The 25,048-nt window shown below is 38.7% G+C and overlaps 1 protein-coding gene across 3 annotated transcripts in view; it reads right to left on the bottom strand.

Moving 5' to 3' along the window:
• ABAT (4-aminobutyrate aminotransferase) overlaps positions 1–25,048 on the bottom strand; it is a 1,409,217-nt gene that overhangs the window by 87,536 nt on the left and 1,296,633 nt on the right. For all 3 annotated transcript variants that reach the window (XM_044089599.1, XM_044089601.1, XM_044089600.1), the window contains 2 exons: positions 9,933–10,070; positions 925–1,092 (listed from right to left, as the gene is read on the bottom strand). In XM_044089599.1, coding sequence (XP_043945534.1) covers positions 925–1,092; positions 9,933–10,070 — 306 coding nt within the window. The remainder of the gene's footprint in view (positions 1–924; positions 1,093–9,932; positions 10,071–25,048) is intronic.

The following is a 25,048-nucleotide window of genomic DNA, read 5'->3' as shown; positions in this document are numbered from 1 at the left end:
AGCAATTTTTGAAAAAAAATGGTTGAAGAAGGAGAGCATCAATACATGAAGCTGAAGGCATTAAATTTCAGTTTTAATACGAGGAAGTTTTATCATAATGAAAGTATAGCAGAGAAATAAAACACATTGCCGGAAGTAATAATGGGGCAAACTGTGGTGGGGGGAGGATCAAAAATAGAAAATAAATAGTGGGTGAGTAATCTAAGAATCCACAGTTGTACAATGTGGGCAGACTAGATAGCTGTTGATGCCTTTCTGTCAACATTTTGCAACAATGTTATGCTACTTTCCCAGGATATACACCTGGTTATTTTGTTTTAAATTGACTACAAATAACATGGGTACTGAACTTGTCATTCAGTGCTGCCAATGTACGGCATTTCATGGCATTCATCTCTTTTTTTGAAGTTGCTTACCTAAATTGTTTGAAAACTCTACAGCTTCTTCATTAATGTAGTTACATTCTAAGCACAAACACAACTTCTTATAAATGTAATATGTTGTGTTAGCAAGAGCCCCCCCAATCCAATCGCTATCCTGAACTATCAGAAGTGACTTCTGAATGGAAACATAATATTGTAATTCTGTAAAAGGAAACCTTTCTAATTTACTAAATATTGAAGAATTGATATAAAGAATGACAGTACAGAAAAGTTGCCACAATATATTATATAAATGGAAAACAAAGAACGTGGAAGGAAAAAATGCATTGTTTTACTATGGTTTGGAGCAGTGCTTCCATTACTTTATTTAATCTACTGCTACAGATACACTATGCGTTCCTAGCCTGCATGCATTTTAACTACATGTGAGATAATCTGTCTTGTACCAGTGTAGATACCTGTTCACCAACCACTCTCTTCCTAATAATCAACACACACAAAAAAAAAAGATCTGGAAAAAGAGCCCAAAAGTAAGACTTACAATATTAGGCCTCAGTTCGTCTTTGTAAAAGTAGCCACCAGACAGCATCTTTTTACTGAATGATACAATTTCGGCAGGATCTTGTAGTCCCCAGTGTTCATGGGCCCAGAACTTCCCAGTGCTACCTCCTCCAGTCTGGACTTCATCCACCATGAATGCACAGCCATGCTGAAAGGGCATTTCAAGGTCAAACACAGTGAAAAGAAAAAAGGAAAAATTGAGTATAGAGGTCATATAAAAGGAAAAATAACTTGTCATCTTAATTGTATTATTGCAAATTGGAAAAAAATGTTCTGTGGTGTGGTAATGGCTAATAGCACCGATGTCCTGATTTTCATAGGACAGTCCTGTTTTCGACAATTATGTATTACAAAAAACAAGAAAAAAAAAAAGTACATTTCCACATATTTTGTTTCTTGAATTATGTATAATGTAAAGCAAACTTCGAACGAGACTTCCTGCATTCTTTTTGGTCTACCAAAACGCAGATAAAGAAAGGCATTTCAGTGCTTTGTGTGAGGTGGGGTATGGGTCTGGCTGTAGGAAACTTAGTACACAAATACCAATCAGCTTTCTACAGTACGAGCCAATGCCCCTTTTTTCCTATTTTTGCTCTTCATTTGAAGAACTGAGGGGGCAGGGCACTATATCTGGAACCAGTACCGGGCGCTAAGTGAACGAGCTACTGCTCTGGATCAATATGCATCCATATATCTATATCTACTGATATATATATATATATATATATATATAGGGTCTATATTAAATCAGCGAAAGCTTAAAAAAGTGAATGCTGATTTATAGACCCCATGTAAGCGAAAGCTTACAATCCTGAATATTTAGAACAGCAATGTTTTCTCCAGGGAAAAAAAAAATTATTGCTCCACAAAAATTAAATAAATAAACAATAAAAACTTTAAAACAATACATAAAGTGGGGAGCTTCACCCTCACACCTCCCCTACTTAAATATACCAACTCTGAGATCACACTACAGTGAGGAAAATGGCAAACTAACAGGGAAAGAAATCACTTATATGCCATTTAGCTATTTTGCTGTTTCATGCTTTCAAGTTCAATCAAGACCCATTTGAAGGAATGCATCTTCGATTATATAACAGAAACCATATATAGTTTCATAGTTTAGTACTAGGCTATCTGCCCTGGGGCATTTGTAAGCCTAGCCATAGTGATGTGGCTTTCGCCACCCCATGAAATGGTACAAAAATGCACAGAATAGATTTAGAATACTGTGCCTCTGTCTAGTAGTGACACAATGAAGGTCCCCTTATATAATAGAATTAGTTTACTGTGCCCCTGTCTAGTAGTGACACAGATGTGACCCCTGGGGTAAACTTATGATCTCCCATCCACTCATCAAGATTTCTCTTGAAGAGAGTTAGTGAGGAGCTCTGCCAAACATGAACTGGGATTCTGTTCCAGAGCATGGGAAGCCTCTGGGTTATGAATCTATCCCTCCAGCATGTCCTATTTATACTTGTGCCGAGGTTTAAGTCTTTAGCTCTTGTGGTCCTGATGGATTTGGATTTTTTGAGGTGGAGCATGTCCATCAGTTCCTGACTGGACATGGCCTTATACGTCAGGCACAGATCACCTCTGAGCAGGCAGTATGCTACTGAATAGAGCTGGAGTTTCTTTCGTCTGGCAGAATAAGACATATGTTGGAGACCCTTGATCCTCTTGGTGAGGTACTTTTGTGGTCTCTCCAGCTGTTGCAAATGCCGGGTGAGGTACATACCAAATGGGGCATTGTACTCAATCATGGGTCTGATGAGGGAGGAGTATAGGGTTACAATGACATCCTTGGATCTGGATGTGAATCCCTTCATGATAAGGTGTGCAAGGTAGAATGTCTTTCTAACCACTTTGGCAACATGGGTGTCAAATGAGAGGTCGCTGTCGACTTGGGTCCCTAGGTCTCTGATTACTTTTTCCGTACTCAGTGGGTTGCTGTCTATGTGATAATTTGTGGGTACTTTGTTTTTCCCAAAGGGGATGACTATACACTTTTTGGCATTTAGTTTAAGGCCATGACTCCGGCACCAGTTGTCCGTTTCTGTGAGGCCTTTGTGTAGGATGTATGTGTCCGCTGGTGTATCGACTATGGCGCCTAGTTTGCAGTCATCTGCGAACTTTGTCAGCCACAACCCTCCCATGTTTGCTTTAACATCTGAGAAATAAATGCCGAACAAGAGGGGTCCCAGGACAGATCCCTGTGGGACACCACTTGTGACTGGCTTTGAGTCTGACATTGCTCCAGCGATTTTAACTTTATGGGTTCTGTCCTTTAGCCAGTTTGCAACCCATCTAGTGACATAAGGGTTTACATTTAAGCTGTTGAGCTTATCTATGATGCCTGAGTGGGGTATTGTGTTGAAGGCCTTAGACAAGTCCAGGTAGGCTGTATGGACTGCTTTGCCCTCATCAATGGCTCTAGTGACTGTTTCAAAAAAGTCAACCAGGTTCAAAAGGCAGGATCTGCCCTTTACAAAGCCGAACTGGGTGGGATCAAGTGTCTGTAGGTCCCCAATGTCACTGTTTATGAGTTCCATAATGATTCTTTCCATAGCTTTGCAGACCAGGCTGATTAAGTTTATGGGGCAGTAGTTCCCATGGTCTGTAGAGGTACCCCCTTTGTGGAGTGGGACCACTGTTGCTGTATGCCAGTGTTCAGGTACATATCCTGTAGTAAGGCTAAGGTTAAATAGCATTTTTATGTGCGGGTTTAGCTCCTCTTGGAGTTCACGTAGCACGCAACCCGGAATACCGTCAGGTCCCATTGATGCTGTGTTTTTAGCTTTGCTGAGGGCGACTCTCACCTGGACATCAGAGATGACAGGGAGATTACATTCAGCTGGGATAAGTATTTCTTCTTTTGGGGGTGAGGGAGGGGAGAAATTTGCACTGAACCTGTCAGCCAGAATTTTGGCAATATCTGTGGGTTCAGTGTATTTTTTGTTGTTGTGAACTAACTCTGAGCATATCTGAGGGTTTCTGCCCAGGTTTCTAACATAGCTGAAGAAGGCTTTGTGGTTATCTTTAGTGTCCTTAGCGATTTTTCTCTCAAAGTTGGCCTTGGATGTTTTTATGAGAGAATGTAGTTTTCTGCTAGTGTTGATCAGAGATGTCTTCCCTTTATGGGATTTTGCTCTGTCGTGCAGTAGCTTCCTTCTTTTGTTATACAATTTGTTAATGGATGAGGTCCACCAGACAGGATGCTTGCCTTTGGTGGAGAGGGACTTGGATTTATTTGAGATTGCATGATCCATGCATTCTTGGAGATGTCCATAGAAAGCATTTGTGAAGGATTCAGCATTGTGGGATGTGGTATCCACTGGCCCAGTGGGCTTAAAGGATACCATCTCAGTCTTAAGAAGAGTGAAGTCTGCTTTTGAGAAGTTTTTCACTGTGGTCTTTTGTGCTGGGGGTGGAGGTGGGATATGTATATTCAGGGTGATTAGTTTGTGGTCAGATCTCACTAGTGAGGAGTATACCTCCGGTGTGGAGCATTTTGTCCCCATGTTTGTGATGATCAGGTCTAGTATATTATCTCCCCTAGTGGGAGAGGTGACTAGTTGTTCCAGTGCATTTGAATTTATGAATTCCAGGAACCTTTGAACTAGGGTGTTAGGGATAGAATAATGTACCCAATTTATGTTAGGGTAGTTGAAGTCTCCCAGTATGATGGTATTTTGTGATACATTCATATCCTCCAATGACTTCAGGAAGGTTGAGTGGGGTTCCTGAGATTGGGAGGGTGGTCTGTAACATGCTACCAGTTGTATAGCAGTTTTGCCTATGGTTAGTTGCACCTGTATGGTCTCCGATGCTTCATGTGTTGCTACTAACCTGGAGGTGTGGGTGTCCTTGATGAATATGGACACTCCCCCTCCCTTTGTGGTTCGGCCCAGGTTTTGAGGCCGAAAAGCATGATACGAGGTATAGCCTGGTAGCACTGGGGTGCTCTCAGGAGCCTTGAACCAGGTTTCAGTTACTGCACAGACGTCGATGTTCTCCATACTGAGGAGTGCATCGAGTGCCTGCATCTTGAGATTTAGACTTCTGGCGTTAAGCAGCATTACCCTTAGTTTTTTTTCCATCTTTGTTTTCTAAGGAGGTGGGTTTGTCTTTTGAGCCTTGCCTAAAAAAGGCACTATGGGGGTGGCAAGAGCCTTAGCCAATATCTGGAAGCCCAGTGGTGACAGGTGCTAGCCGTCCCTTGCGAAGCAGCGTGGCTTGTCCAACATGTCATCCCAAGCAGACAGACATTGGATCCCCTTAGAATGACACCAGTACTTGAGCCAATTATTAAAGCTGATCATCTTGTCTTTGTATTGTGGCATCATTCTTGGTGAGGGCAAGATGCTGCTCAGGGTCAGGGCCATACCATCCTGGGCTACATAATCAGAGAGCTCTTCTATATATATATATATATATATATATATATATATATATATATATATATATATATATAAATATATAGACACACACACACACAAACACAGATTTAGATATAGATATGTATATGCATACATACATAGATGTATGGATATATGTGTAGACAGACAGATATATATATATATATATATATATATATATATATATATATATATATATATATATATAGGAATCAATTGAGCTAATGCCTAAGAGCTATACAGTTTTATTCTAGCGACAACTTTAAATAGTTATATAGTCCAGTGTTCTTCATTACAGGCACATTAATTACAGATAATATTGTTTATATATTTATTTGTTTTAATAATATCATTTTATATTGTTAACATTGTTTACTTTAAGAATCAGTGTAAAAAAATCACACATAGATGAAAATTTGTAATTAACTACAAAAAATATATTTCTTAAATCTCATATTATCTATTTAAAACTGTCACTGGTATAAAATGTAATAAATAAACAAATAATTATAGCGCAGCATTATATTTTAAAGAATAAGTATTTTAGATGTTTGCATGGAATTAATAGAGAACGCCAGCGATCATGATTTAAAATGCTAGGACAATAGATCGCATGTACAAAAACTCTGCTTCTGCTGTAACATTTCAAATGTCACGAAAAAGCACTATCTCAGTCTGGTGTTCTCCATTATTGCCAATGCGACGACAGACATGTAGCACAGAATCCTCAGAAAGTGGATTTTATGCTTCCAGTGAGAAAAACACCATGAGTCTCACTGCAAAATTTTACTTGTGTTGGATGTAGGTGAGGTTGGTATCAAGCAGTTCAAGGTATAGTACCCTGCAAACTTGTGTGGGAAGAATATACTGTATGACTAAAGCATATGTTCCTGAGAATGAGAAAGGCACTTGCTTCATGCCATCATCTCTTTTTTTAGTGATAGCCTGACATTCAATAGAATGTCCTGACTATTTGTTCTAAAAAAACCCCTCTAGTGTACTTCCTCCATAAATAGTCACAGGGGAAATATATGAAGCAGTTGTGAAAGTGGTATGGCTAATTATTACCTTTGTCCTGGAATACCTAAACTGCAGTCTGCTGGAATTAGTATGGTGTGTTTCTGTCATCATACAAAATGAAATCTACATTGCAAGTGCCCTTGCCATACAGACAGATTAAGTAATCAGTTACTTGATTATTCTCTGTTTGATTTTCCTGATTATATTATTGTAAATATTTATTCCTGTTCTGACTACATTTCTACTAGAAGTTGTTTTTTTCCCGTTTCTAGGTGAACACAATTTCAAGCTGTTAGCATTAGCTATCTCATTGTATTACTTATCTCTCAGTACTGACTGCACAAATAACTGCTGAGTGAGCTTAGTAATTTGTTTATCATAACACTGAAACTATTCTCCCTGAACTTGCATTTCAAGTGGGATATGCCCAGCTGCACTTTCCCAGACAACAAATAAAATAAAATAATCTGTCTGACAGAAGGAAAGGTAAACATGCCTTTATACTAAAGATAATCTAAACCTATTTTTGTAATGATGCGCCGCCTAGTGGTAGTAATAGGTACACATTGGACAATGGAAGTGGTACAGAACCCTGTAGCTATCCAAATCTCAGAGAGTTGGCAAATGCTGTTACCATCCCCTCTGAGGTATCCAATAAGCATGAGGTAAAACCTGTTGAGAACTATGACAGATAATCCAAAGCAGATCCACAAGCATTCAGACAGAATTCCATGGTTTCAGTATTTCAGATACATCTGACAGATCAAGGACAAAGAATTTATAAACACAGTGATTTTTCAACATTAGGAGACCATTCATTATCCTGGTGTAGCCATTCAAATTATAGTGATGGATTCTGAATTCTGGCAGACATCGGGTCATAGTGGTTACAGGAAAGAAGACAAGGTATTAAACACTTGAAGTTTGGAGACTGAGATGTTAATTTGACAGACTGTAGAAGTCCATGGATAGCTTATTAAAGCCAGGTGTAACAGCTGCCTCCTTTAGAGTGGAGAGAAAGACACCAGTCCTTAGGGAAGATCACACATACTGGAATATCATCAGTACAAGGATGATTGCATGGCAATACGTAGGGAGCAAAGCTAAAATTAACTTGTTATCTTAGTGCAATGAAATGGTCAAAACTCAATGCAGTTCTAGTCTGAGGGTTCCAGTCCAGTTTTGCCACACAGATTTCACAGATAGTTCAAGGACTATAATTGCTATGAATATTCATACCTTGCCAGTTCTCTCCTGCATGCCACACCTCCTTGCTCAAGGAGGGCTAGTCTATCCAGGAGTAAATATATGGCTTTCCATCCAGCCAACTAGTTTATGTTTAAAGGAAGATAGTGCATTACACTGCTTAACATGCAGGGGAAACTTATTCCTTTGGTTTGGGAGATGCATGGGTTATAAACCCATTCCTTGCTGTATTTTATCTACCTTCTGATGAAGATTTAGGTCCCTGGTGCTAGTATTGGTGGAGATATAGGACTTGTGGAGGTGCAGGACATCAAGGTCTCTAATGGCATAGTAAATAAGCCAAATATATCCCCTGTAAAATTTATAAGACACTGAATAAAGGGATAGAGTTTACAGCCTCTCTTAGCAGATCAAGGACATTAGGGCTGTGATCTTTTAGATTAGGAACCTTTGAGGTCTTTCCAATTGTTTCATATGTTTTGAGAGATCATCCCAATGTGGGAGGTATACTCAATAACTGTCCTGATCAATGCTGAGTACAAGGGAGTGATTTACCTCTAGATCTTAATGATATTCCTTTGGCAATTAGCTAAACTAAATACAATAATTCCTTGACAACAGCTGTCACACTGTGGCTCAAAGATAGGGACTTGTCATCTCAAGTACCTAGGTCCCTAACTATATTTTTGTTTTGTACTGGTATGTTGCCTATGCAGTGTAATGAGGGTACAGACTGTCCACCAGAAATAATTATACTACATTTTTGAGCATTTGGTTTCATCCAGTTTTTATTACACCAAGTGTCAGCTAGGGAACATTTGGGGTATTTCTACTAGTTTGATATATTTAGTTAGGTACATCCCATAGGGGACACTGTATTCAATAAGTGGTCTGATCAATGTTGATTATAAGGGAGTGAGTACCTCTTTAGTCTTTGATGGTATTCCTTCAACAGTTAGCTGTGCTAAATACAAGGATTGCTTGACAGCTGTTGTCATATGATGGTCATAAGAGAGAGACAAAAGACATGCCAATGTTTTAGCAGGAGACTAAAAGACAAATGGACACCAAGTGAAGGTTTGCCCAGAACAGAACCGAACAGCCCAGGACTTGCTGAAAGACAGTTACTTTCCATAAGTAGAGATGATGACCAACTTCTTGCTATAGGTGATAGACTGGATTACTGCCTAGACCAGAAGGACAGATAGCATATACTAAACACTAAGGCCAGTAACTGATCTGCCCCATTCCAGAAGAAGAACAGATGACCAGTAGTGCACAATCAGAGGCATGTTTATCCAGTTCATGGTCATAAATGAATGAATCAATGTCCAGATGAGAAGTTCACTACTAGAATCATGGGGAAGGGGTCATTTGAAAAGTCTTCCAGTGTTTAAAGTACAAATCCTTAGAACACTCACATGGTGTTATCCTGTGTGCTGCAGAAACCACCCAGGAGAGACTTAATTTGCTATTAAGGGGGTGCAGTAAAAAATAATGGATAGTTATCTACTAAAATAATCTGAGATCTAGGACACTTAAAAAGAAACTGCCATCTCCTTATCTAATGACATATGAAGCTTTAATATCCTTCAGAAATTAAAAATAAAGAGACGTATGGTGTATGTATGCTTACAAGTCCCTGTGGTATGCACCTTTGTAACTCAAGCTTACACAGTCCTGATTCCACGTATTCCTTACCAATAATTGCACCAAATGCTTTATAAAAAAACATGTTTTTTGCAGGGATCTATCCCCTGCACACCTAATATGAGGGCTGTGCCCCTCACCTTTCCTACTTATATATACCAACATGATAGCAGTGCGTCTCAGAGGAAAGAGAAATGCTCAGGATACTGCAATCTAGATCTTAATATGAAAAAAAAAAACAATTTTCACACTTTAGTAATTCTGTATGAGTGCAATCACAAGGATATGAAATACAAGCCTGGCAACCATGTTATGTAGACGACTGTAGTGAAAACAAAGCACCAGTCAAACACTTTGTTATATTACTGTGTGTGTGTGTGTGTGTGTGTGTGTGTGTGTGTGTGTGTGTGTGTGCGCGCATATATGTGTATGTATGGTATGTAAATGTGTGCACGTGTTTGTGGGTGTGTATGTGTATGCATGCATATATATATATATATATATATATATATATGTATGTATATATATATACATACATACATACACACACACATATATATATATATATATATATATATATATATATATATATATGTATACATATACACACACACATACACACGTGTGTGTGTGTGTGTGTGTGTGTGTGTGTGTGTGTGTTTCACACATTAATTATATCTGGTGCACATTTTACCTTTCTGGCAATGTCTCTTAGTTTTCTGAAGAAGTCATCTGAGGCATGGTTGTCTCCACCTTCTGCCTGGATTGGTTCAATGATAATTCCTGCTACAGGCTTGCCTTTCTTTCTATATTTGACAATGAGGTCCTCTGTCTGCAGGAAAAAAAATAATATTAGAAAGTAGCTTCATCTGTAAACAGAGTATATAAAAGTAAGGTATGTACCCACTTGTGAACCTATATACTTTAATAACACCAGAGTAATATAAAAAGCAGCGTTCTTATTTGAGACCATCCTATTTTTCATCTGACATCAAGCAAAGAAATCACTTACCATTATGAGTAATCAGACACAAGCTTGTTCTTCATTGCAGCATATTTTATTTTGCTCTTATACACTATAAACATAGTATACACATCTGCAACTTGTAAAAGCTAATTTAAGCAGTGTAGTTATAAGAAAAAAAAACCACCCAGGCATAACCTTGCGCCTTTTCCTTTATGTTAGGAACACAATTCCACGTGGATAATTTTACAGTTCAAGTTACTTCTCATTACTCTTAACTAAAGGAAAAAATACTTCTTCAAAATAGGTATTTTCCCACATAAACATTCTGTTTATTTATTTATTTGCTTGTTTGTTTATTTTTTTGCTAGGCAACTGCACGTTTAAACTACACAATGTGATAGTAATGCCAAAGATGTAGCGATTGCAGTTATGTTGAGTCATTTTATTAAATTTTTTTTGCATAACATAAACAAGAGCAACGACGACAAGAACAACAGAAAGGAATAACACAATATTAACAACAATCTTTTAAATAACATCTATACAGAGAAAAAGTCTGAAGGAGACAAAACACATACACAGCACATTATATTTTATTAGGAGTCAAAAGAATCAAAAGGACTGATTAAGTATAAAAAAAAAGCTTTTTCAGAGTTGGGTGACTTCTGGTATGGTGCTGGCATCTTACATTGTGGAGATGTTTGGCTCCTGCTGGCAGACATAACAATCATTGAAAATTGTAGAGAAAAATCATCAAAGGGCTGCAAACTATGGGTGAGATCCTTTACAGAAATAATCAAGATGCTAGTTTTCATCAAATAACCCTCTAATCACATATGTTCAAAGGAAGAAAGATCGCTAAGCAGCAGAACAATGCAGAAGTCAAAGCTCAACAGATGTCCTGCATGGCAGAGGTACAGAGAGTAGCTGACCTGGGATTGCAGACAGAAGTTACATTACTAATGATTTTCAGAAAAGTTCAAAAACTTACCACTAGAATGGACAGCTATATGAAGAATATGGATGAGCAAGTCTGGAAAATTTCTGAGGTAGTGATTAAACATACAGACGCCATCCAAAACACTTACCTTGGAAAATGGGCTATTAAAAGCAAAGATGGAAGCTAAGGAAATAAAACTCACTATAATGGATGCTACGCTCATGGACTTTGAAGACAGTCAGAAGGAAGAATTTAAGATTTAATGGGAATGTTTGTAGGACAGGTGGGTCAAAGCTGCCTTAATTTCATGCTAAATCAGCTTAAGGAGTGGACAAATCTCAAAAGAAGATAAACTCTGGGATGAGCTCACCGCACTGCTTGGATCCCACAGCAAGGATTACTTGGGAAACTTCCCCCAACCCTAGTTAGATTTATGACCTTTAGCCAAAAGGAATTTGTTCCTTCCAAGCTTTGACAGCCAGGAAAAAACCTGACTTGTGGTTCAGCCAGGATAGATGTGTATATTAGAGAAGTCCAATTACTGTAGGATCTCATTAGTCATTAATTGTCACGGGGTCTCTCTCAATAGTTTGCTGAACCAGATAGATGTGTGCATTACAGATGTCCAATGACTGTAGGACCTTATTAGTCATTAACTGTCACAGGGTCTCTGTCTATAGTTTGCTGAACTGGATAGATGTGTATATTACAGAAATCCAATGACTGTAGGACCTTATTAGTTGTTAATTGTCACGGGATCTCTCTTTATACTTTGCTGAATTGGATAGATGAGTATATTACAGAAGTCCAATGACTGTAGGACATTATTAGTCGTTAATTGTCACGGGGTCTCTCTTTATACTTTGCTGAACCGGATAGATGTGTATATTACAGAAATCCAATGACTGTAGGACCTTATTAGTTGTTAATTGTCATGGGGTTTCTCTTTATACTTTGCTGAACTGGATAGATGTGTATATTACAAAAGTCGAATGACTGTAGGACCTCTTTAGTCTTTAATTGTTTTGGGGGTCTCTCTATACTTTGCTGAACTGGATAGATGTGTATATTACAGAAATCCAATGACTGTAGGACCTTATTAGTTGTTAATTGTCACGAGGTCTCTCTCTCTATAGTTTGCTGAACTGGATAGATGTGTATATTACAAAAGTCGAATGACTGTAGGACCTCTTTAGTCTTTAATTGTTTTGGGGGTCTCTCTATACTTTGCTGAGCCAGATAGATGTGTATATTACAGAAATCCAGTGACTGTAGGACCTTATTAGTTGTTAATTGTCACGGGGGTCTCTCTTTATACTTTGCTGAACTGGATAGATGTGTATATTACAAAAGTCGAATGACTGTAGGACCTCTTTAGTCTTTAATTGTTTTGGGGGTCTCTCTATACTTTGCTGAGCCAGATAGATGTATATATTACAGAAATCCAATGACTGTAGGACCTTATTGTTCTTTAATTGTTTCAGGGTCTCTCTCTATACTTTGCTGAACTTGAACACTTTCCTTTTCTTTTCCCTTAAGTGGCAAATGTGATTTTTATCTGTTTTTACAGTTGTTAGTTTAGTGCTTCTTTCACTGTTAAGGGATGTCACAGCTCAGTTAAGTTGATAATATACATTTAAAGTAATAGAGGTATGGGTATATTCCTGCTCAGCCATTACTAAACTAAAATGGTATAATGGCTATGGTGTTATGAGTAATACAATCTCTAATTCAGTTGATGAAAGACACAGTATTGTTTTCTTTTTCATCTACAATGCTTTGTGGTATTATGGGTAATGTATTATGATGACAGGAGCATACATTCCTTTTCTTCTTTCTTGCTTCTTTTAAAATGTGTGCCTTCCTTTACAGATCCTCAGGCTCATAGTTCAGTACTAGGCTAACTGCCTTTGCAGGCCATTTTAAACCTAGTCATTTCTCTAATTTGAGAATCAAACCCTGTAACTTGTGTCTGTAAGCTAAACATCTTAACCATTATGCCAACCCCTCAAACCTTCCGTAAATGACAGATGGTATGGCCCACAGAGGGAGGAGAATCATTTGCGTGGAGCTTATGTGGCAGGCATTTCCCCTTAAAAGGAGATGTAATGAACATGGTTTCAGAATAGGGATGGTAAAGGGATATAGTTTGGTTATTACACATTTTGGAAAGTTGACAAGGTGACTTGACCAAGGCATTTGACACTATCCCTCATTTAGAATAGTTAATAAACTAAATATGGTTTAAATAGATCCTATGATGTAAGATGAATAGCCATTTGGCTGAAAGACATAACCCACCCAATGCAGGTAGCAGGTACAACATCACTGAGTATGAAGTTTACTACTGGTGGTCGACAGGGCTCAGTGCTGGGACCTCTTTTATTTGATTTTCTTTTCCACCGTCCATTTCAAGAATCAAGACCTCTGGCTAAGTTGCAGACAATTGCAAACTGGGAGGTATTGTGAATTCCCCCTGTGATGCCCAAGCTCTCTAGCAAGAGCTTACACTGGTAAATACCTGGTGTACTAAAAATGGATTTAGATTAAATGCTAAATAATGCAACATTGTCACATTTGGTAGCCAACCCCTCTGCTAACATACAGCATAGATGAGACCCTACTTCAAAATGAGAGTATATTTAGGGACCTAGGTTGATAATTTCCTCTCCTTTAATCAGCATGTAATGACAATAGTCAGGAAGTCCCTTCTACTTAATGCAGCTAATCCAGATCTAAAGAGGTCATAGTCCCTTAATATTCGGCACTGATTGTGCCAGTTATTGAGTACAGTGCCACCTTTGGAATATACCAAAGTAGAAATATTAAACAATTTGAAATGTCCCAGAGGTTCCTAACTAAGAAGACCAAAAGCCCTAAGCTACCACAAAAAGCTAGATATGCCGTCCCTTCATTCAATAGCATATAGACTTCTCAGAGCAGATTAGTGCCTTGCTTTCCATGCTATAAGGGACCCATCGGTCCTAAAACTCTTGTACCTGTGCAAGTCAAACAGCCCTACAAATATCAGAACAGGGGTGTAAGTCTTCTTCAGCAGATTAATAAAACATGGTGAAGAAACAAATTCATTACTCAGCACCTCTCCCACCTCTGGAATAGACTCCCCATGCAGATCAGTCGAGACCTGGGTAATTGGATGGGTATTCATAAATGCATCCCAGGGTTGGCTGTCGTAGCATTCCTAGAGAGGGATGGAACAATCTGTTAGTGGGTATAGGCAAGGTGTAGTGTTTGCAAGACTCAATCGACTTGAATTTTCCTATGAGTCCTATGAACAGATAAATAAAATGCATCAATCAGTCCAGGCCAGTAACAGAGAGTAAGCTTTCCCTAATGAAGCAACAGTAATGCATATCTCAGTAGTGACCAACAGACCAGAGAACCAGTACAGAGTTAGAGGAATCTACTTCCCTTCTTCATTAACAGGGTTGCAGTTCTTGCACTAACTGGCACCAGTCTGGTGAAGCTGCAACAGGAAGGCAATGCATTCATCCTCTTGGAGAAGTAATGAGGTACCTGTCTGCAGTGCCAGTGACCTGGTTTGCAACATCAGCCCTTTGTCTTTGTTGAAGTGAAGAGGGGTGTTTTGGTGTGGTCCTTTCATTCTGATTTCTATCACTGGGATGCTAATAGGGTATTTCTGGAGAAGGGAAGAAAAATTTGGTGAAAGCACTCCTGGCAGTAGTATAACAGGGACTTGAGATTCCATGATCTCCTCACTAGCACCCTTGTTAGAAGAAGTCAGAGGAAGTCCAAGGAAGGCCAGGAAGGGTGAATGAGAAGGGACACCAGGTCCTCTAATATTTAGCTGTGCGAGAAAAAAGACAGCAAAGAAAAAATAAAGTTGAATTGAGTATAAGGATTAACTGTTAACTAAAATGGTATTGACTACTCCTACCAGATGGGCATGATTCATTTGCATATTTTGTTTTTCAGAATGAAAGACGTGAGTCTCATACACCCAATGAAATCAGAAATATATTTTTCAATTTTTTTTCTTAGTGGAACCACTCACTAGTCGACATAACAACTATAAACCTAACTCCAAATTTTTAACTCTAACCTTAAAGCTATAACACTAACCGTAACCCTACCATTAACCTCAAATCCCTAAAACTAACTGTAATCCTAAACCACTAACCTTAACTCTAACACTAAAACCCAACAAAAAATGTCTAAGCCTAAAACCCAACCCTAACCGTAAACCTAAAACTCTTACCATAACCTTAAAATCCTAGCCCTAACTAAAATTCTAACTCTAACCTTAAACCTTAGCCCTAAAATTCTAACTGTAACCCTAAACCCTAACCCTAAAATCCTGCCCCTTAAACCCTAACACGGTGTGTGTGTCAGTCTTCAGATCATGCACTTCACAGTAACATTATTTTAACTGCGCAACTTCCCTGACAGCAGGAATAAACACGGTCACGTATCCATTGGTTTACCTTGGATAAGGCTGAGTAGTACAACAGTTAATACCATTCCACTGACTATTACTCTAACATGACAAATTTAAAATGTCGTCATTATCATTGTTTTTCCTGCTGCCACGGCAACAGCTCTTGGTTCTGCTGAGTCCCTTAGGTAACTGCAGCATGTTCTGATCACAGAGTTGTTGCTGCAGAATAAGCTCTGATGAAAGGATAGCCCTTAGGCACAGAGGCGGTTCAAGTAGCATCAGTCTGACCTTATCCATTAACACTTTGATGGTTGTATCCTATACATAAATGCACAAAAACATAATAACTGAGCTTACATTCAAATGTGATCTAGTCAAAATTAAAAGGCGAGGAAGATTTACTTTAGTCCAAAAGTGAATTGTAATATGTAGAATTACAGCATAAACTATGTATGTTTATGAGTGCCATTTGCCATTCAGAATCCAACATGTATTGAGAAAACATTTCAGTACTGCCTAAGAAGCCAAAAGTTTTCAGTCTCCCTCAGATTTTTCATGTTAAATAACCAAATTCATATTTTACATATGTCATTTGTAGTACACTTTAGAACACTGATGGGACAGTTAATTTAGTTTATTTTTATTGACTGGATAGTTTCCCATGTTAACTTGCACCAAATGTGAGCTGCATACATGCTGCTAAAAGATGTATAGTCATAGTATGAGGTTTTATGCAGCAAAAAAAAAAATACTCCTTAACAATGGACTTTATTCTCCCATCACCCCCCCCCCCCAACCCCTGCTATAAGCTCTGCACATCACTCCATTACAGTGTGAATAGGACAGTTCTGCGTAGAATCTCCCAGTATATAAATACAACCAAAAACGGGCAAAGGAAGTATAACGCTTAATTGTTGATTAATTGTAGTATGTACCTAGCCAGCAATTATTCCTGCTTCAAGATTTCCCTGTTGTGTATCTGAAATGAGTGAAATGATACATGGGCTGTACTATTTTTCATCCAAAAGTTAGACTGAAACCTTTAAGGATGTTTATGCTCCAGTCCTTTGATCACTTAGCACCAGTCCTTGGTTGCTTTGTTGCCAACCAGGCAGAAATTCAGCCAGATATTTTTTGGGGGGGGGGTGTGATAGGCAGTAGAGGAGAGAGTTTCTTTGCCATTTTACTGCATGCTAGCATCCATTTAGGTAGTCCTGGAACCATGCAAGTGTAGAATGACAGATTTAGTTCAGAGAGTACATTTATAAATTTATTATGTGCGACCCTCTCAAAGGCTTTAGACAGATTAAGAAAGATAGAAGAGACTAATTTGCCATCATTTCTGTGATGATTAACTGTGTTAGTAAAAATCATTAGAGCAGAAGTAGTACTGTGGAAGGGATGAAATCCATGTTCGTTTTTTGATAGAAGATTGCAAGTATATAGTCCATAATTTGTGCGTATATGCATCTTTCAAGAATTTTGTACAATGGTGACAAGATAGCTATTGGTCTGTTGGTCTATAGTTGGACAGTTCTGTTGAATTGCCCCCTTTATGTAGTGGGATAATGTGTACATTTTTTCAGATTGCTGGTACATGGTGTTCAGAGATGGAATAGTTTATAAGGATGGATACAGGGTTAGGGTTGCCACCTTTTAACAAGGCCAAAGTGGGATATGGGGGTGTGGCCAGTAGGACAGGGGTGTGTGACCAATATGACACTGGCCACACCCCCACCACAACATCACCAGAGTTGTTAAAGATGCAGTATTACAGTTATGGGTACAACATTGTGACATTACAGCATACTGGAAACTCAAACCATTTAAATGAAGTGAAACATTACTGCAAAAACACATTACTCAGTTGTAACAGTAAGCAAACTTTAAAGGAATAAAAAACTCACTACTCAATAAACAGACACTTGTTTATTTAGAAAAGAAAAAAAATGTATAAAATTATGACTATTCTGAAAGAAAACTAAAAAATCTATATACCACACACAAGCCAAGTGTAAAATTAAGACTGTTTTTATTGTAAATTAAAGCTAAAGCAAAGAAAAACACAAAACTCCATACTGCACACTAGCAAATTAAAGCTAAAGCAAAGAATACCACAAAACTACATACTGCACCCTAGGACTACATACTGCACACTAGTACACTAAATCACTTTTTTTTAAAAGTGTATTTTGAATAACTGCAGTGGTGGTGCTGCGGTAGCGTTGTCACTTCACAGTAAGACGTTGTCCCGTTCGATTCTCAGCTAGAGTGTCTTCTGTGTGGAGACATGCGTGAATGGGCGTACCTTCGTTGAAGGTTGTGCGTCAGGGCCGGCAACTCAGCATGTAAACATCTACTGCCAATCATTAGCGGACCGAAGTTCCGCTGTGGCGATCCCTAACCGGGAAAAGCCGAAAGACACAACAACATTTTGAATTAGATTTTGTGGCTTGAAGAAGGGCCCGGTTTGAAACAATATTTGAATGAAAGTCACTACATTTCATCCGGTAATTTACAGTCATTATTAGTTCAGCTTTTAACAAGTCTACACTACATCGGTTTCGCACATCTGTCCATTTACCTTTCACCAAAGAAAAAACTCTTTCTGCAAATGCATTTGATGTCGGTATAGATAATACCCTGGTAATTACCGGATATAGTGCAGTCAGCTCAGGCCCTTCTCTGAAAAGCTTCAGCCACTTTTCTCCTGAGGTCAAGCTTGTCTTACATAACTGTTCGAGAAAGGGCCTAATTGCCAAGTAGTCCCTGAAAAGATGGTCTTCATCTACATCCTGCAGACTCAGGGCAGTGGTCACATTGAGTATGTCACTGAAAGCAAAGGGATCAGTTAGACATAATTTAGACAGTGTAAACACGTAGTTGTTTTCAGTATAATCAAACCACTGTTCCAAGTACATCACTGCTGTCTCCAAGAACACAATGAAGTGTCTTTTCAGTTTGTTAGCAGAAGTGCTGTCTAATGTGCTCATAAGTCCCCTAAGTTTCTCTCCAAAGAAAGCACCTTCAGCTGTTGCCTGCAGTTTTTGCTTCAGAGAGACCATTACACAAAAAGTTTCCATGGCAGTAAGTCCTGATTGTTTTAATGTACTTATATGTTCATTAAAATCAACAAGAACAGCACAGAGAAAGTGCAAATAGTACTGGGGCAGTGTAGGCAATTCATTCTCACCATGCTCATAGTTGAAAAGTACTGCCATATCTGCCGGGGGGGGTCTCCTCTTCTCCCTGGGAGATTTTTCACTACTCTTTCAATGGCAGGGAGTAGTGACAGCCACCTTGTTGGCACATGTCTTAAAAGACACTCAAATTCCATGCCACAAAACTCAAAGAAGTCTTTTGAGTCTCTGGTCCTTTTAGCAGAACCCGAGAAAGGGCTGAAGTTTCATTACAAATACTTCCACATTGTATGGTAGTTGTGCTGCAGCTTTTTTGGCTGCATTGTGAATGATGTGGGCAACAGAGTTAGCCTTCTGGAGTGATGGTCACTTTTCTTTTAATCTGGTATACACACCAGATTTCTTCCCATAGTTCACATTGGCATTATCAGACCCATATGCTGAAATGCTGTTCCAGGGCAAGGAGTGCCATTCCATAATGTTTGCAATTTGCTGCGTTATGGCCTGTGCAGATTCATCAGGGTCTTCATAGAAGTCCAAAAGGCCATTCATCACCCCTTCTTCTTTAGAAAAATACCTCACAACAAGTGGAAATACTCTTATGTTCCCCTTGTTGGAAGCATCTGATGAAATTGCAAATTAAGTGTCTGGTTTTTGAAGGTCATGCAGGAGGCATTCCAATGAGTGCGGTCCCAAAACATTTTCGACTATGGCTTCAGCCTTGGTTCTTCCACAACATAGTTTATTTGCAATGTCTGAGTCACCGTACAACTGGCTAGCCAACTTTATGGCACAGTCTAAGCTGTTATAGGAAATATTGTGCTTAACAGCATGGAACACCTCAGAGGCTTCTGCTGCAATGATCCTAAATTCTGGTTCCTCAATGTTTGTGTTGCTTGCCCACTTTGTCATCAGGTGACTGGATTTAGCTTGAAGAATAGCAGTCTTATGTTGTTCAGTTGCCTCATGTCGTACGACATCATTTCTTCCACCATAGGTCACTAGAAATTCTCTCTTGCAGTACCTGCAGAATGCTTTGACATCACTGCATCTCTCGATCCAGTCGAATTCCGTTTTCCAAACATCCTGCCACTTGCACATTCTCTTGTTGCTGGTTGACTGTGATGAAGCTGCTGCTCTCTTCATGCTTGAATCTGTACTTACCTGATATGCAACATTTATCAAAACTGTGTTAGTAGGGTGCAGTAACATATTGGTGCACGAATGAACTGGCTAGAAACAGTGGCACATGAAAGAACTGGCGAGAAACACTGACACATGAAATCATTGGTTTGAAAAAGACTGGCACCTGATATCATAAAAACATTGGCATATAAAACATGAAGCAGCTTAACGTTCTTTGATATAGATTCAGTAAAGACCTGAGAACCAACTGGCCTTGGCTCTAGATGACTGCCACTGTTAAAACATCCCAACGACCCCATGTGCAAAAATGGGTTTTAGATGGATGAATACAAACACTGGCTTGAAAACATTGGCATGCAAAAGAACTGGCTTGAAAAACATTGGCATATGAAAGAACTGGCTTGAAACATTGGCATACGAAAGAACTGGCTTGAAACATTGGCATACGAAAGAACTGGCTTGAAACATTGGCATACAAAAGAACTGGACACTGGCATACTAAAGAACTGGCTTGAAAAACATTGGCATATGAAAGAACTGGCTAGAAAAACATTGGCATGCAAAAGAACTGGCTTGAAAAACACTGGCATATGAAAGAACTGGTGAATGGCGCAGAAAAGAACATTACAAGCCATTTGAAAAAGGTAATAGTAAAATGAGGTAATGTAGGGGGCATTTTGGTAATTGAAAACTTTGACATTAACACAGCTCGTAGAAAACAAAATGCATTATTTTTACCGCTTAACATAACCCCCACCCCTCCAGAAAATAAAGTTACACATTTTCACTGTACCAAAAAACACTAAAATGAGAATGCACAGCGGATACCATAGACTTGATTTAGCTTTTGACCACAGCAGTTAAAAGAAATAAATGTATAGCACTAATTTACACAGCGCAATGATCTACTAACGAACATGCCCAACAGCAGCACTGTCAGATTATAATGAAAGCAGTACATTGTAAATTTGAGGACATCACTAAAAACAAAAAATACAGACTTGCTACTTATAAAAGCAAACTATCCAGTAACAACAACTTGGTTTAGCACAATCTCAAATGCACTGCATTAACTTCTGAGCATGCATCCACAAAAAAAAAAAAAAAAAAAGGAAAAAGTCCGTAAATGTTTAACTTTTAAGAATACTTCTTGCAAGAGCAGCTAAAATAAACTACAATGTACTGCAGACTCCATTGACCCCTTTTACCTCAAAACATAGCAATTAATAGTAAATTACCCAGCACAGCGATGCAATAAATAGGCCAAAGCAAAATCAGCACCCCCCCATATTCACACATTACAAGCAAAGCAGGACATTTTTACCTTATTAAAGGCAGCATAAAAAATAAAATGCACACATTTACAACTATAAATGAAAACAATCTTGAAACAGCTTCAGCAAGTTGGCAACATGTACCTACTAGAATAATAAATGCCCTATGTTAACTATTAACGTTCCCCCTCAAAAGGTAGACCTGTACCACACATGCACATTGACTTGCAAAACAGGAAAAAATAACTAAACAGTATATCCTAACTTCCTGAAAACAGCATAAATTGCATACATTTCCACACAAAAAAGGGCAAACTATGCTCAAACATTTTCTATCTGCAAACAGAAAGTACCCTGAAAAAGCTTTGACAATAGAAATACATCACACTACATTTATATTTAAGACTGCCTCCCACCAGAAATAAACAAATCTTCTATACACACGGTTCAGCCTTTAAAAAGTAACGTTTCCCAATCATAACCCCAACAACAATCACAATTACATATACATACACAAAGTCAAAACGCTGAGGAGCAGACCAGGACTGTTCAGCTGTATCAGCATAAGATAAAAGTACAACAGCATCAGATAAAAGGCATGAACAAATGAGTTTCAATAAGGCATGAAGCCAAAAAACAAGTCCACGTAAAGACTAAAATCCAAATGTTTATTGCAGATAGTGGCAAGCGCTTTCACCCATGTGGGTTTCTTCAAGCCAAAAAGCACTCATAAAACAGAGCTAATTTATACACACATTAATCACAACAATTATTGCATCATATCCTGCTACATTGTTATTCTTAAAGTATCAGCACATCTCGGTGTTGAAAAACACAACCTCTTACCTAACATCTATATCAACATGTGCACCATAAAAAATTCATGTTTAAGAAATCTATTTATAAAACTAGTACTGATAAAACTAATAAGGCAAATAACAAAACACTCTACTAAAAATCATTCTCTTCTAACATTATTAAAAAATCACTTGGCATGTATGATGGACAATCAAAGCCTTATTACAAAAAATGTATATATAGAAGCATATATAAAATAAGCAATATGTTGATTTAAAAAGTGCAATCCACAAAAAGCACCAGAAAAACATTTAAAACTTTACTACTAGCTTCCTGCTTTTCAGGGCTGGTTTAACAAATATTTTGTCATTCAAACCAGGCTCCTGCTCCACCCGAAACCTAATAATCCACTTGACTTCTGTTTTCTCAGTGTAATTCCTTGTATCCCCCCCAGTACTAGTGGTATTAACTTGCAGCACTTGGAACCTAAAGGAATGTTGTGAGTCAGTTCCCTGAACAAGCTTCGAAAGAGCATTCTTAGTAGATTTAATGCGGATATGATATAGATGTTCCCTAATCCTGTTTCGGAGCCTTCTATCCGTTTTCCCTACATAAAATGCAGGGCAAGCTGTACACCGGGCGAGGTATACTACATGCTCAGTTGTACAGGTAGCTGTACAGTTGAACCTGAAAGTTCTCCCTGTAACTGGGTGCACAAAGTTGGGGTCACTACTTAAATAAGCACAGTAGTTACAACTATTACATGGAGTGGTACCCAAAAGGGGGTGCCTCTTGGATCCGTGTTACTGGCCCTATTATAACATAGCATTCTTTGCAGGTTCTTCCTATTCCTGAACTGGAAATAGGGTCTATCATCTACAATCTCTTTCAAGTATGGATCTATCATGAGGACTCCCCAATTCTTGGTAAAGATTTCCCTGATATCATTAATGTCCTGTGTATAACTAAGGGGCACTCTAACCACTGGATCATAATTCCTCTTGATTTCAATCCTGGACTCCATTGCATTTTCAACTCCACTCCTGTCAGCAAAATAAGGGGCAGCAACATCCCCTCTAAGCAAGTTCACCCCTTCAAAGCCTGCTGTAACTTCATTTGGACGGTAAGATGTTTCTATAGTCTATTCTGTAAACCCAACAGTTCCTTTGTAAAACCATCATCTGTAGGGTTCAATCTGGATGCACAAATTGCCTGTCCTCTCACAATGTTTCTAAAAACATACCTAGGGTGCATACTGCTCCTGTGTAAAAGTGCATTTTTATAACAGGATTTCCTGAATACTCCTGTGTTGAGCAATCCACTAGGGAGACGTTCTACAAACACATCTAAATAAGAAATTCATCTGTCTGATTCTTCCATAGTGAACTTCAAAAACTTGTAAGTGAATTCACCTCATCCAAAAATTGTTGTAACTCTATATCTGTTCCTGTCCAAAGCAGGAAGAGGTCATCCACAAACTGTGTATAAAATATAACATGTCCCTTGAAGCTCTCTAGGGGGAACATTTTCTCCTTCTCCCAAACTGCCATGAATAGGTTGGTGTAGCTATTGGCACAAGAAGTGCCCATAGCCACACCATCCTTTTGAATGTATGGAACCTCATCAAAGAGAAACATGTCATTCTCAAGAATAATCTCCAGTAAAGCACACATTAGATCTATCTGTACTATCGTGTAATCTGTCTCCTCCATACAGCATCTGTGTATGCTCTCTATGCCTTCACCATTAAGTATGACAGTAAACAGGGATTGTACATCCAAAGTAACAAGCTTATAAACAGAATCTTGTGGTAACGTAGCCATTTTACTATATAACATAAGAAGGAATTGTTTAGTATCTTTTAAAATGTAAGGGAATTTCTCAACTACTGGTCTCAGATACTTGTCTAAATATAGGGACATGGCTTCAGTAACCCGCCCTCTTCTTGCCACAATTGGTCTCTTGGGGGGAGAAACAGGGTCCTTGTGGATCTTGGGTAAACCCTGTATAACGGGAATCAATGGATTCTCTACAAAAAAGAATTGAAACAAATCTAAACTAATTGTCTTACTTCTACGTAGATCATCTAACTTATCATAGACATGTAAGACCCTATCCTCTATATCTCCCATGGAAATAGTGAGATAAAATCTATCATCACCCAACATGGTTATCATGCTATCCTGATACCTCACTCTGTCCATTACTACCACTGGTCCTCCCTTATCCGCAGGCCTAATCATCATTGTGGTATCATTCCTGAGTTGATTCAGGGCAGCTCTTAATTTAGGGGACAGATTGTCAAACCACTTTCTCTTCCTATTTTCAATGTCCAGTTTGTGAAAGTCATCCTCAACCAACTTGACAAAGGCATCCGATAAAAGATTCAACATGGGAACATAAGTGCTCGGTTTCTTAAACATAGGACCTATTGCAGCCATTGGCTGATTGCCATAATCTAATTTAAGTTGTACATTGCATCCAAATAACATCCATGACTGAATCTGTAATATCACTTCTAACAGAAGGTATAAAAGAAAGTCCTTTGTTCAAAACGTCTAATTCTCCCTCAGTTAGAATTCTACTGGAGAGATTCCATACTAAAGTCTGGGTACTTTCTCCCACATTTTCTTGAGGGTTGGACCCAAATGTTCCTCCCCCGACACCTTCCGTTTCTGTTTCCCTTGGCTCATTGATCTGTTCCTTCCTCCCCTGTATGCATCCTTGATGGGGAAAGGAGTATGACCAATGGCTCCCTCCTGAGGTGGGGGATTCACTACCTTTCTTCTAACCGAGGGTCTAAATTCCTCTAGATGTTTATTATCTGTATTCAAAGATGTGATGTTGCCAATCTTGTGTGCCTCAGCTCTATCCGAGGTACCTCATCTAAATCTACTACGCTACGTGCAGCCGCACCTTCCCTGGTGTCAATCGTCTGAACCGAATCAACACCAGGGGTACTCTGCTGCAGCTGTGTGTTATTATGATGTTCACAGTGTCTCTCTGTAACTTGTTATGTTTCTGTTCCAATCATTTTTTCAGAAACAAATAAACATTATCAAGCAGTCGCTCCATTAAACTATGTACTGCTGTTACTGGATTCTTTCTTAGGATAAAATGTTGCC

This window comes from Protopterus annectens, chromosome 12.part0 (genome assembly GCF_019279795.1).
Source record: "Protopterus annectens isolate FY-2018-M chromosome 12.part0, PAN1.0, whole genome shotgun sequence".
Taxonomy (NCBI): domain Eukaryota; kingdom Metazoa; phylum Chordata; order Ceratodontiformes; family Protopteridae; genus Protopterus; species Protopterus annectens.
Note: the sequence above shows the minus strand (reverse complement) of the source record. Positions and strands in the feature narration are given on the sequence as shown.